This window comes from Mesoplodon densirostris, chromosome 1 (assembly GCF_025265405.1).
Source record: "Mesoplodon densirostris isolate mMesDen1 chromosome 1, mMesDen1 primary haplotype, whole genome shotgun sequence".
Lineage (NCBI taxonomy): Eukaryota > Metazoa > Chordata > Mammalia > Artiodactyla > Ziphiidae > Mesoplodon > Mesoplodon densirostris.
This window is the reverse complement of record NC_082661.1, coordinates 5,597,346-5,611,621: the sequence shown is the minus strand read 5'-3', so window position 1 is coordinate 5,611,621 and position 14,276 is coordinate 5,597,346. Positions and strand designations below refer to the sequence as shown.

At 46.3% G+C, this 14,276-nt stretch overlaps 1 protein-coding gene across 2 annotated transcripts in view; it reads left to right on the top strand.

The window, feature by feature from the left end:
• Positions 1 to 14,276, top strand: part of DOCK1 (dedicator of cytokinesis 1) — a 535,058-nt gene that overhangs the window by 62,876 nt on the left and 457,906 nt on the right. For both annotated transcript variants that reach the window (XM_060098409.1, XM_060098408.1), the window contains exons 4-7: positions 2,000 to 2,055; positions 6,044 to 6,140; positions 8,952 to 9,100; positions 13,329 to 13,464. In XM_060098409.1, coding sequence (XP_059954392.1) covers positions 2,000 to 2,055; positions 6,044 to 6,140; positions 8,952 to 9,100; positions 13,329 to 13,464 — 438 coding nt within the window. The remainder of the gene's footprint in view (positions 1 to 1,999; positions 2,056 to 6,043; positions 6,141 to 8,951; positions 9,101 to 13,328; positions 13,465 to 14,276) is intronic.

The following is a 14,276-nucleotide window of genomic DNA, read 5'->3' as shown; positions in this document are numbered from 1 at the left end:
ACCCTGCACCACAGGGCCCTGACTTTACAGCTCATAGAGCTGGGTAGGGGCATATTTATTTTTCCAAATAAAATCTTCATTAGCAGATGAGGAAATTGAAGCCTTAAAAAGCTCGGTCGTGATTTTGCATCAGCACCCCTGCCCCAGGCAGTAGCATAGAAGGGACTTGGCTGCTAGTAACCTGACTCTGTGTTCTGGAAGCATCCTTTTATCAGTATTCACAGATGAGCAATAGATCTGGGCTGGTCCCGACCGCCCCAGCTGGAGAAGTTGCTCATTTCAGGCTTCCCTGGTGGCACAGTGGTTAAGAATCCACCTGCCAGTGCAGGGAATACGGGTTCGATCCCTGGTCTGGGAAGATCCCACATGCTGCGGAGCAACTAAGCCCGTGCACCACAACTACTGAGCCTGCGCTCTAGAGCCCGTGAGTCACAGCTACTGAGCCCGTGTGCCATAACTACTGAAGCCCACGTGCCTAGAGCCCGTGCTCCGCAAGAAGAGAAGCCACCGCAATGAGAAGCCCGCGCACCGCTACGAAGAGTAGCCCCCACTCGCCGCAACTAGAGAAAGCCCGCGCGCAGCAATGGAGACCCAATGCAGCCAAAACCAAAATGAATTAAAAAAAAAAAAAGTCGCTTATTTCAAGCCTCCAGATGTGTCCAGCCTCATTTCTTTCACTGTCCCTTCTGTGGCTCCATGATTCTTGAGAGCAGGTTTACGGAGACCGAGGGACATCTCTGTCCATGGACGTGGGCAGGGAGCGAGACTGGCTTATTTGTATGTGTGTCTGTCCCGTTGTCCCTCCCCGCCCCGTGCTCACCTGTTGACATCAAATGTGCACCTGGAGACTGTCCTTGGATCTGGAGGTGTCCTAGCATCGGGCCCCCACCGTCCTCTTCGGTGCTCAGCCTCTGTCTTTCTGTCTGACTCCTTCCCTCTCTGCGATAATTCTTCTTTACCTGAAGTGCGGCCATTTCCCTGGCAGGCAGGAGGAACCTGAACCAGTGGTACCCATGCTCCCTTCCCAAGCAGGGTTAGTAGGGTGGTTTCTGGATTTCCTGTGGAAATCCTTTGGGGCCAGATGCCAGGGAAACCTAGTCGGAAGCTCCTGTTCCCACAGCAGGTGCCCGAAGCCACGAGGGCCACTGATTGGCTTTTTGCTGCGTGCATGACATCTCACGTGGGAAGCCGCAACCTGTTTGCGTTGCATTGTGACAAGATCCCAGGGCCCGGTGCCCCATTGCTTGCCCTCCAGGAAGGGAGATAGTGTCCTTGCTCAGGAAGCAGGACCAAAACTCTTGGTAAAGCTCCTGGCACTTCACGCTCGGCGCCTGACGCTGACCGTCCTCTTGAGGAACTGTCTCCCTCGGAACTGTCTGTTGAGCCCCTGTGTGCCGTACACCTGGGGGTGCCGACCTCTGTCTTCGTGTAACCTGGTGTGCTCCCCCTAGGAGTCTGGCAGGTTGGGCGAAATGCACCCCGTTTCTCTGTTATCTGACGGCCCCTCTGGAGATTGTTGAGAAAGTCTCCTTGGGTCAGGTAAGCAGTCAGTGCATATGTGATGATCAATGGTGTAAACTAACTTTTGATGACAATTTTAGTATGTCGAAAGGAAGAACTGTCAGAAGCCATTGTCAGAAATGGTTTTCAGGCATCATTTGGCTTGTGGATCTTCCTGTGTTGAGGTCAGCAGTAAAAACGAGGTGTGACCCATGAAGAAGACACAGCAAAGTCCCTGTGGGAGTTTTTCTTTGCAAACAGATTGCGTCTGTTTTCTTCTAAGACATCTGCAGCCTCTTGGAAACACAAGCGGATTGAGTTGCCATCTTTTACACTTCTTTTGTTGTCTGTGCTATGTTGTGTATGAGACTTAGCATTAGGCTTGCACGTTTAATAGTGATCCAGCCATCCTCACCTCCGTTTTGCGGGGGGCAGTCGTTTGATTTGCAATCAGTACTCCTATTAATAATAAAACCTACTGTCTTTTTTCCTCCCAAAGGGTATATTTCCTGCTTCATATATTCATCTTAAAGAAGCCATAGTTGAAGGAAAAGGGTGAGTCTGGTCTTGATATTTATTTATTTATTTATTTATTTATTTATTTATTTATTTATTTATTTATTTATTTTGCGGTATGCGGGCCTCTCCCTGTTGTGGCCTCTCCCGTTGCGGAGCACAGGCTCCGGACGCACAGGCTCGGCGGCCATAGCTCACGGGCTCAGCCGCTCCGCGGCACGTGGGATCTTCCCAGACCGGGGCATGAACCCGTGTCCCCTGCATCGGCAGGCGGGCTCTCAACAACTGCGCCACCAGGGAAGCCCTCGTCTTGATATTTAAATGAAGTCACGCAGTGATTGTGTTTGGCCTGAGGCTCTTTGCAGGGCGATGTTGGGGGTTGGACAATGGGTGCCATTGACAGGAGTTTGGGGAGAGAAGGGAAACTTCTGATCTAGGGCTGTCCATAACATGGCTTGGAGCCTTTCCACAGTCTTAAGTCAGCGTGGGAACTGCAGTCCACCTCCTTGAACCTGATGTGGATTTGGAAAGCTTCCTACAGTTCTTCCTCTGTGAGCCACCCTATTAGGCAAAGGCTTCACGGCCCCCCAGCTCTGAATCCATTTTTCCGGAAGACTTCGCAGGCTGTGACACAAATAGGGTTGAGGGGGAAGCAACAGTTGTTAAATTGGGGCGTGTGTGAATTTCCATGTTGCCTAACGCTGATGTATGTTTCCTAGAGGTCGTGAAACTGATGTATACGAGCTTTAAAAGGACATTTGTAGGGCCTCCCTGGTGGCGCAAGTGGTTGAGAGTCCGCCTGCCGATGCAGGGGATACGGGTTCGTGCCCCGGTCTGGGAGGATCCCACATGCCGCGGAGCGGCTGGGCCCGTGAGCCATGGCCGCTGAGCCTGCGCGTCCGGAGCCTGCGCGTCCGGAGCCTGTGCTCCGCAACGGGGGAGGCCACAACAGTGAGAGGCCCGCATACCGCAAAAAAAAAAAAAAAAAAGGACATTTGTAGAACAGAACCCCATGAGGCAGGAACGGCAAATGAACAGCCAGGTGTGAACTTGGAGGAAGGAGCATTAAAATGTTTCCCTTTTTTGTCTCCGCTACATCTTCACACTCAGCGAAATATGTAAATGATAAAATGACTAATCATATGATGACTGCATCATGACATCTCTGCGGCTGATTACAAAAAAATGGCCTTTCCAAGCAGTGTACTGTTAACATACGAAAAGGTCTAGGTCGGGCTCTGTAGTTCCATGATGCATAATTAAAACGAAGAAAATAATTTAGAGGCATAAATGTGATGACCTGTAATAGGGTCCTTTTTTCTACAGATCAAATGTTGTGTAGGTACAGTTTCAAAGGGAAGTAAAAAGAGGAACGTTTTGAGACTTTCATCCTCCTGTGGAAATCGTTGAATAAAGTGTGCTTTTCATGTATTTTACATCAGTCTGTCTCAGGATCAGTCTGGACATCAGACTGTATAGGAATTATTTTTCTGAAAAGCACTTTGATGTATACAAATGAGTATATGTCAAATGTAATTATGAAGCCTAACAGTGAAGAGCACAAGGGACTGTGTGGATTCTCGGTAAGTAGAGTCACCCCCTGACGGCCAGATGGACAGGCAGACAGACACTTTTGGTCCTGTCACTGGGTTAGTGTCGCATGCCCCAGTGTGAGCCAACGAATGGGGCACCGGAGAAACCAGCAGTCTAGAAAGTTCTCTGCCGATGCCCCAGGGCTCCTGTGATTGCTCTTGCTGATACCTGCCCTGACCCTCCCTTGGCTGCTCCCACCCACACCTGGCTGCTTCCCGCCTCCCTCCTGGCAAAGAACCTCGTGCCTTCAGACTTGACCGGTGGTCTCACTCCGTACTTTCCTCCGGGTACCGTGGGCCTCACCTTCCCTTTCTTCTCCTGGTCCTTCCTCCTTCCCAGCGCCGGCCACTCTTCATCCTGCCCCTGCCCGTCTCCTTGCTGTCCAGGTTCATTATCCGTCTCTCCTGCAGGCTGGCTCTCCTCTCTGTACACCGGCCTTCCTTCACGCTCTGACACCCCAGGTCGTGGCTGTGTTGCGGCTGCCACCGATCCTGTACCTTGAGCCCCGTGACCAAGGGAATTCCCGTTGGTCCCCTCCCCTGACACCGATATGGTTACCACACCTCCTCATCGCCAGTGTCTCCTTAGCCCTCCTCTCTGGAGCTTGTCTGTCGCAGCTGACCCTGGCAGGCGTCCGCTGCACTCGGCTCCTGTGGCTTCTGATGCTTCCCTACCCTGCTTCACCCCCGCCGGCCCCTCTCAGGGCGCCTTCCTCACCTTCTCCTGGTTCTTTGTTGCCCCTCCCCCCTGAGATGGCCTCTGTTCTGGCATCTCAGCTGTTCCCTCTCTGTGGGGAACACTTGGATGGGGACCTCCGGCCCTGACTTGCCCCATGACATCTGCTTGAGTCATGCAGAGCCCAGGAGCTCATATGAATCGCCACCTGTGACAGGCACTGTTGGGTTTGTTTACTGCTGGCCCCCAGCAGGTAACAGGGTGGTTACAGAGGTTAACGGCACAGCCGCATCAGATACCTTAGAGCCAGCTGGCACTTAGTCCAAGGGACAGATCAGGCCAGTTCAGGAAAGAAGGTGAGAAGGGTCCAGAGCCGAGACCAGGGTCCACCGTGTGCCGTGAGGCCCTCTCCCCATGGGGAAGGCGGGGTCTCATTGAGTTCCAGGTGTCTCCTAGCCAGTGGGAAGAGCCCAGTGGACCCAGCATGAAACTCAGGCTCTGTGACATGAATGCAGCCCAGTTACTGACGAGTGTTCTCGCACTGTGAGTAGAGAAGCTCTCCCTGGAGGCTTTGCAAGGATGACATCACAGAGTCATAGGATGTCACCCACATTTTCATCAACATCCCTACTGGGAAACTCGGTGACAGAGTTGGTAGGGCTGTTGTAACCATCACGTCCTGTAATGGACACTGATGATGTCCCATCAAAGGGTAATTCCTAACAGCACTTTTGTGTGGAGTGGTCCCGCGGGCAGCCCTCCCCGGACGTCTAGTCCCTGCTACTCCCGCTGGTGCATGTGGCCAGACCTCTCTGGAGGGACTGGCCCTCTCTCAGGGGCTCCAGTGTTTCCTCCTTGGGGAGCACCCCGCCATCAAGGAGTCATTGCAACCCTGAACCCCGATTGTGAGCTGCTGTCAGGGTCCTGCCCACAGGTCTGGGCTCCAGGCAGTTGAAGATATGTAGGTGGGACCTGTTTCAGTGCCCCCTGGACACTTGATGTTGATGGGAGTCTTGTCTGTTCAGGACCTGTAGGCCCAGGTGGTCCAGCTTCACGAGCCACCAAATTCAGTCTCTGACCCAAATATCAATATTATGAGTCCTACTTAGCGCAATGCCCGATGCAGAGCACGTGACCAGAAGACAGTGGTTGATTTAATAAAAACCAGTGCGCAAATCATGAGTCAGGAGTAAGTCAAGGGTTAACCTTCTGGGGTGGAGAGAAAAGGGAAAGGGGATCATCAGAATTTGGGGGTCAGGGCACCTGTGGAAACTTGAGAGGTGTAACCTCGCTCATATTTCACAAGGATAACTGCTTCATGTATATTATCATATAACGAGTTCTAGGCCTGATGGAAATGTAAAAAATCACCTTATCCCAAACCTGCATTTGAACGCCACACAGACTGGTGGTAATTTACGGCATCTATAAAATAGATGGGTCCACCTATTATGAATATACTTTCTGCTTCTCAGACCTTGACGTTCTGATGGGATATTACTTGCCGCCTCCATCTTACCTTGACGTGTGAGGTCAATGGCTCACACGGAGGGTGATGTACGCACATCCTCAGACTCTGTACAGAACTTACTTGTCATTCTTAGAGGTGTGTGTATTCCTTTGTGGGCACAGTCTTATCTGTATACTGTCTCTCCATTTGCTTCAATATTGCACGCTATGGCCTAGATTTGGAATTTACAAGGTACCCCTGGTTTAACAAAGCCATGACCGTCTCTGTCCTTTCCTCCATCCCTCCCAGGCAACATGAAACGGTCATCCCAGGCGACCTCCCGCTCATACAGGAAGTCACCACGACACTGAGAGAATGGTCCACCATCTGGAGGCAACTCTACGTGGTGAGAAAATGGGATTCTGAATCAGAGCTTAGCCATAGAGACTGGTCTTTTTGGACCCTGCTGAACCCACAGGATAGTTTTTCTGTTTCCGGGAACCTCAAAAGCAGAGCTTGCGGGAGCGGGTCATACTTAGCAGCCTGGCCCAGTATTCTGGCCACCCTCAGGGACCATGTGCCCTTCCACCTGCTTTGTGTTGGGGTGTAGCCGTGCTGACTGCAGTGAAATGGCTGTCAAGGAAGGGGCCATGGGTTTCACCTTGCCTTGTGTTGGAAAGGGAAACGGGCTGCTTTCAGGCTTTGGAAGACAGGCTGAGGCAACCTTCGCTGGGGTTCCCTCAAAGTTTGTGTGTGAGTATGAAAGCGAAAATCTGCTTTTAAACTGTCGTAGGCGCTTCTTTATGGATGCAGTAGAGAGGGATGACTACCTTTGCCATTGTTTGCATGTAGATAATGCCTCTTATCATTTGAGAAAAATGACATGGTCTTCTAGACCTAAGCATGTCTGTTGCAGAGGGACGGAAATAGTTTACTTTCTGGCTTCGTGTGCGATGTCCAGTTCTCCTCATTTCAGAAGAAGCCTTATTAATGCAGCGAGTTTGGAGCCTTGACATCTTCCATTTCGTATTCCCTGGGGCATTTCTTTGCACATAAATTCATATTTACAGAAGAATACCTTTTGTTAAGCCTGTATTTCTCTTCAGAGTCTTGATTTCTCATCTGCTAATGTTGTCAACACAAAGCTAGGACTCTGGAGGGAAGGCCGTGCTTCAGTTTCTCGGGAACCTAGAAAACTTCCCAGTGTCCCACAGCTGCTTTCCAGGCAGCCTTGTTGCTTTTGATTATACAGTGGTTTCCTATAAATGCACAGTAATAAGCAGTTGCAGTAATTGTTCATCAAATATTCTCAAAAACCTAAAAGCGTAAAGTTAGCCGTGAATGTTTTGTGTAAATCTGAGCAATTTTGGAGTCGGTGTTTCATGTTAACAATTTTTAAACAAAAATGCAGCATCAAAACAAACAGGAGTTGATGCTGACAAATATGTTAGTGGACACGGTTTTAGCCATACGATCCCGGAATAGGCATTCCTAACTATCACCTTGGTTTCCTTTTAAAAAATTTACATTTGCCTCTTAGGGATTTACGTTGCTAGATTTGTGCAAAGCTAAACAACAGTGCTTATTTTATATATATATATATATATATATATATATATATATATCTCATAAATATTTTTTTCCCCTCTGCTCTGTGGCTGTAGACAAGTTAGGAAAACATTAAGGATTTTAGATATTTGGTAATGCTTTATAAAACTGGACAAGGAGAATTAATATGATGGAAACAAACTTAATTTTAGAATAAACCATTGGTTTTGATTAGTTTTCATTTAAGAAATTCAGATTATGGTAATTCCTTGGTGGTCCAGTGGTTGGTTAGGACTCAGTGCTTTCACTGCCGTGTCCCGGGTTCGATCCCTGGTTGGGGAACTAAGATTCTGCAAGCCTTGTGGCGTGGTCAAAAAAAGAAAAAAATAGAAAGAAATTAAGATTAGGATGATACTAAGGAAAAAAGCTCATGGGATGGAAGATAATCTGTTAGGGCATGATAGGATGAGGATGGGTAAGTGGTGGGGATCTTAGAAATTCCTAGAAAGGATGTCAAATATAGAAATAGTGGGGGTGAAAGATTCAGCTGTGTAGAGGAGAAGTTATTCTAAAATGTAGCAATGACGACATTTAAATTTTTTATAGGCACCATGCCATGTAGAATTTTATCAAGTTAGGTTTCACCTAGATTCTTTTTTATGGAAAGAACCACAGGATTCTTTTTCCTTTGGGTAATTCCTCATTTTCTTGATGAATTGTACTCTTGGTGGTGCGCGGGCTTCTCATTGCTGTGGCTTCTCTTGTTGCAGCGCACGGGCTCCAGACATGCGGGCTTCAGTAGTTGTGGCTCGCCGGCTCTAGAGCGCAGGCTCAGTAGTTGTGACTCATTGGCTCCAGAGCGCAGGCTCAGTAGTTGTGGTGCATGGGCTTAGTTGCCCTGCGGCATGTGGGATCTTCCTGGAACAGGGCTCGAACCCGTGTCCCCTGCCTTGGCAGGCGGATTCTTAACCACTGTGCCACCAGCGAAGTCCCTCTTGATGAATTGTATTCTTGCTGTTGCAAAACTGTTGCTTTTCTTTGTACCATCAAACCCCTTGGAATATGTAGAAAGTGATAAGAGGTATGAATTTTGTATCTTGTTTGTGCTTCCCTTTTGGCGTAAACGCACCGAGAGCTTGTAGACTCAGATTTTGCCTTTTGCAGAAGCCTCTCTGCACATGCCAAATGCACCACAGTCCCCAGAAGAGCCCAGAGGCACATTCTCTTGTAGCTCAGCTGACAGGCCTCAGGGTTGAGTTTCTCTGTGTGCTGAGAATTACTGGGGGAGAAGGTATTCTGAAGTCTCAGTAGGCAAGATCTGTAGGCTGGGCACTTCCTCAGGGAGCTATAAGGGTTGCCCATTCATAGGCCAGGTTCTAGAAGCTCCCGTGCTGGCTTTGAGGCTCCAAGTCCAGATCCTGCCCTGGTCTACTCTGGTTGGCTGGAATATGCAAGATCGTGCATTGTCTTTTATTCTTTTAATCTTTTCGTGTGTGATGGGAACCAAATTCTATCAAATGTGTTCAGTTCCATGCTAAAAACATCTTTCATTTGACATTAATTGAACACCATCATATAAAGCACAGACATGTCTATTTGAGAAAAAAAGAAACCCACAATGCTCTTTTAAATCAAGAACTTAACAACTGGCTTTTCCCCCCTCGTCTAGCAAGATAACAGGGAGATGTTTCGAAACGTTCGGCACATGATCTATGACCTTATTGAGTGGCGATCGCAAATTCTTTCTGGAACTCTGCCGCAGGATGAGCTCAAAGAACTGAAGAAGAAAGTCACTGCCAAAATTGATTACGGAAACAGGTTTGTTCATTTGAAAGATGATTTCATGCTTAAATTATCCAATATAATAGCATCCCCATAAACCTTGAGGAGAATATAATCCTGTCTTACGATAAAACAAAATTTCTAACGTCAAGATAATGGCTCGGGTTTCATTTTTAAAAGGATGAGCTGTTTTCTCTTGGATCCTGAAGATCAGGAGTTTTCTGAGTCATTGTTGAAAAGTATTCTTTTCAAGAAGATGGGCCTGGGATAACCTGTCATGGTCACTCTTTCAGAGGGGACCGCACAGTGATTCCCCTGATGGGGATCTTTTCCTTTCTGCTGACAGTATTTGACCTTGAGTCCATACATGGGGGTACTTTGTGTAGTCACAAAAGCACCAGGTTTCTTTCTGTGCAATCCTGCGTTCTGAAAGTTGGAAGGGACATCGAAGGGCACCTTAGAACTTGTCACCAGTGTAGGGACGCCAGATTTGGCGAGCAAAAATACAGCCAGCTCTTCTCTTCTCTTCTCCGTCATCCTATGTGTGGTTGAATTTGCTCCTTGCTATGTCTTCTCACAAGACTTTTAGGATCAAGCGATTCCTGGCCAAGGAACAAAAGGAGAGTTGTCCTATTCCCCAATGGATTTGAATGAAAACTGGTAATAAAATGAGGTACAATTCCAAGAGAAGACATTGGAGAAGAACCAAGCTGGGTCTATAAGGAGCCTTGCATGAGGTGGCACACATTTATGCTGGGTCAAGATCACTTGCATCTTACCATATCTCTCTGAGACCATCACTAGTATCTGAACAGCCAGATGTGTTTTATTTTTGTGTCAGTTTTTCTGCACTAGTGCAGAAACTATTATTGTTGGCTTAATAATAAATATGTGAGACCTTTTGTTGGAAAAAAAATACAGCCAGCTAAATTTGCATTTTCGATATAAACAACACATAATTGTTTTACAGGAGTATGTCTCATGCAAAAGTTCCCATTTACAGCACGGTGCTGCCCAGCTCTGCTTGAATGCCTTTAACAGTGGTGCACTCACTCTCCCACAGAGATGCATGTTCTAGTGTGGGCATGCATTTCTGATGCACAGGCATCCCAGTTCTCCCAGGTTCTGTAACCAGAATGAGGCCATGCCCTTTTCTACCAGATAACTATTTGACTGTTCATATAATGCCAGAGCTGCAAGAAGCCTTAAAAAGTATCTGGTCACAGGACCCCCAAATGCTGGTCTGTATCAGAATCCCTTGGAAAGCTTTCAAAATATAGAATCCTGGGAACCACTCCTCAAGATCCTGATTGCTGATGTCTGGAATGCTGGCTAGAAATCCCAGTCTTTAAAAATAGACTTGGACTGTGATGGACAGCAGATTGGGAAACTACTGCTTTAGTCCAGCCTCCTCATTTTACACATTAGGATGTAAAGGTCATAAAATAGCTCCATTCAGCTGAAGGGAGCCCTGGAAAAACTAAAAAAGTGTTTTGTAAAATCAGAATTATAACAGTTTTGTTTTCTGGTAATTCAGACTTTGAAGTGTGAAAAGGTTTTAAAAGCTGCATTATTAGTAAAATGTCATGTTTGGATTAGAAAAGCCTACAGGAGAAGGCTTTTTAATTTTTTTTCCCCCAGGAGCCAGAGATTTCTGGGTATAGGATATTAGATATTGTTGCAGTGAAACCCACTTCAAGACCACCTGCCTAAAAAACCAAACTTTTGGAGCTTCGCTTTTATTTTCTCTTGGAGTATCATATTTTGAACTTATGTCCAGAAAGCACCTGCTTAATTTGGCCGCGGGAAGCCAAAATACATTATGTCGTGGAACAATCTAGTTAAGAAAGGAAGTATTTCGAAACGTAATTTACTACTTTGATAGGAAATGCAGTCCTTAACAAGATAGGTTTTTGCCCAAGGAACTCAGATCTACTCCATAACTTCTCTAAAGCCCAATACTCTGTGCATATCTTTCTAGTTCCTTCTTCAGAAAACAAAATAGTAAAAAATAAAATCACTGTGTTGAAAGTTGGATTTTAAAATGGTTTCTGGGAGACATTTGAGAATGTGATTAAGGTCATGGACCATCTCTCTAGGAAAATGCACATACATAACACATACACATACACACACAATTTTGCACGTAATTTCAGGGGTTCCCCCCCCACCCCAGAGGTGCTTTGGGCTTCCACGGATTTAGTTTCTAATGGTGTTAGAGTCCCTTGCTCTGCTGCAGTGTGCCTTCACAGTGGAGGCTCGGTCTGGATTCAGAACCACCCGAGCACCAGCTTCTGAGAACAGCGCATGGAATGGTTGGTGTGGAGACCCCTGAGAGACCACTTCCTGTGGCGGTTTCCACATGGCATGTCGGAAAGAGCATGGGCTCTGCCATGAGAGGGTTCTGGCTCAGAATCCAGGCCCTGGGGTCTTTTAGATGTTTCTCTGAGCTTAGGTGTCCTCCTCTGTGAAATGGGTCTGACCATCTGTACTGGCAGGCCTGAGGTACGTGGCAGGGTGTCCGCAGCAGGCTGGAGCGTGGCCAGAGCCTCTGCTTCTCAGGGAGCCCGATTCTGTGTGGCCTGCAGGACCACCTGCTGAGTCCTCCTAAAGCCAGATGCTTTGTAGTTCTGGCCACGCAGCCCTGGCCCTGCCCATGTCAGAACGGATCCCACTTCATTAGCATGGACTCTGCCCACATCAGAATGGATCCCACTTCATTAGCATTGACTCCACCCACACCAGCACTGGCTCCTCCCAGGGGACGAGCAGTCATATTTCAGAGGGAGGGGCTTTCCCAAATTGGTGACTCTTGTTACAAAGACAGCTAATAAGAGCATAAAAGGTTTATTTTCTGTACCTCTTGAAATCCCTCACAATCCTTACCACCACTAAGGTTCTTTTCATGCAAAGGGAAAAGCCTCTATTTGTTTAAAAGCCCGTTTACCCTCGCGCTGCCTGCCGACAGGCCCAGTTGGACTTGTTTCACCATCCGTGAATTTGCTCAGTAGATATATTAACAGGACAAAATGAGGTTTTTGTGATTGCCTCCCACTAACCGTGCAGTGGTCCAGCACAACTGACAAAACTAAACCTGCTTGACACGTTATAGACTCATTCACGTGTAGCTTTAAGGTGTGTGACCTTCGGAGAAGTCAGACATTAGTTCATCTAAATGGAAGTTTTACTGCCAAGTCAACTTTCCTCTTCAACTTGTAACTGTTAAAGATATTCTCTAATTGAAATTCATCTTCATTTCCAAAGATGTTTTCCTTTGTTGTATGGTTAAAAAAAATAAAAATGTCCTGCTTCTATAGACTTGTTAATAGCAGGAAGAAAAATCCCAAAGGCAAAGTGTAAGGCATCGGTGGTTAAGATCCTCATGTCTTATTAAAAGAAAACCAGAACACACCACCGTAGCACAGCTTTTGGTTTCTTTCTTTAGATAATTGCCTTTGTTTATTCTTTAAATAAAAATTGTGGTAAAAATCACCTAACTATTTCGTTGGATTTGGGGAAGTGGAGAGAATGTTGCCAAAAAACATTTCCAGATATAGATGGACAGGTTTATTAGTCAGATGCTGCCTGTGTTTTAAGTTGGCTACTACATTTAGCCATCTGGCCAGAAAGTTGCTTAGTATTACTGTGTATGACTTCCATATGTTCTATGTTGAAACACTAGAACGTCTTTATCAAAAATCTTCTGTTGGGCTAATTAAGGGATTAGAACTGACTCTAGGTAGAAGGAACGTAGTGCGGTGGAAGCTGCCAGAGACAGTGGTGAGGAAATGGAGCAGTGAGTGTGCCCCTGCTCCAGCTTTTCCTTCCTCTCACCTCTCCCCAACCACCAGCTGTATATATTTGGGCATATCGGTGGGCATGTGACTGTATATACATACGCATACACACACAAATTTATATACACACATATGCCACAGCATGTACATGGCATGTGTGTGCTTTAAACTGTCCATACAGTTCACATGGTAATTAGCAACGTACATTTCATTTGGACTTTGTAGATCTGTAAGACAAAGCCACTACAGCAATGGAAGTAAAAACTGAATAAGTTTTTTTTTTTTTTTTTAATTCCAAGGGTATATATACATTTTAAGTTAAAGGCAGTGACCTTGCAGAATTGTGTTTCCTAATATTGTGTGGATGACCCCGACTTTCTGTGATGTTTTCTGCTCAGTTGCTGGGACTGAAGTTTGTTAGAGAATTCAAAGCCCTGGGGTTGTGAAGTTCTGAATTCTTGTTCTAGGATCCTTGATTTGGACTTGGTGGTGAGAGATGAAGACGGGAACATTCTGGATCCAGAACTAACTAGCACGATTAGTCTTTTCAGAGCTCATGAAGTAGCTTCTAAACAAGTGGAGGAAAGATTACAAGAAGAAAAGGTAAGTTCACCTCTCTGTAGTAGGCCATTTACATATGGAACACATTTTCTCAGCAGCAGTTTACTACATTAGTAAAACATCACCAGTGATGCCCATTATGTTCACTGAAAAGGACCTGAAAAGGCACAGCTACACAGTATATTTCATACAATGAGGGGTGGAATGGAGCCCAGCGTCAAAACACGCTGCTGATGACCTGAAAGCATTTCAACTCTTGAGAGGGGTGTGCTTCAGCCCAGGGGGCAGGATTTTAATGACATTGGCTTTGTGATCTTAGCTCATGGGAAACGATACTCGATTCTGTGTTTCCTCTGATAGGAGTAGGAGAGTGACATACCTAAGCTCAATGATCTTATTTGCAAAGCAGAAATAGAGACACAGACGTAGAGAACAAATGTATGGATACCGAGGGGGAACGGCGGGTGGGAAGGACTGGGAGATTGGGATTGACACATATACACTATTGATGCTACGTATAAAATAGACAACTAATGAGAACCTACTGTATAGCACAGGGAACTCTACTTAATGCATTGTGGTGACCTAAATGGGAAGGAAATCCAAAAAAGTGGGGATAGATGTATATGTAAGGCTGATTCACTTTGCTGTACAGTAGAAACTAACACAACATTGTGAAGCAACTAGATTCCAATAAGAATTAATTAAAAAAAATAAGCACAGTGAGGGCAGGAAACACATATCTTGTTGATCTTTTTCATCTTCCATGGCCTTTAATGGTATCTTGTATGTAGTTGATACTGAGAACTCGATTGCCTGATCAAGCCATCCATTCAGTCAGCAACTGTTGAGCA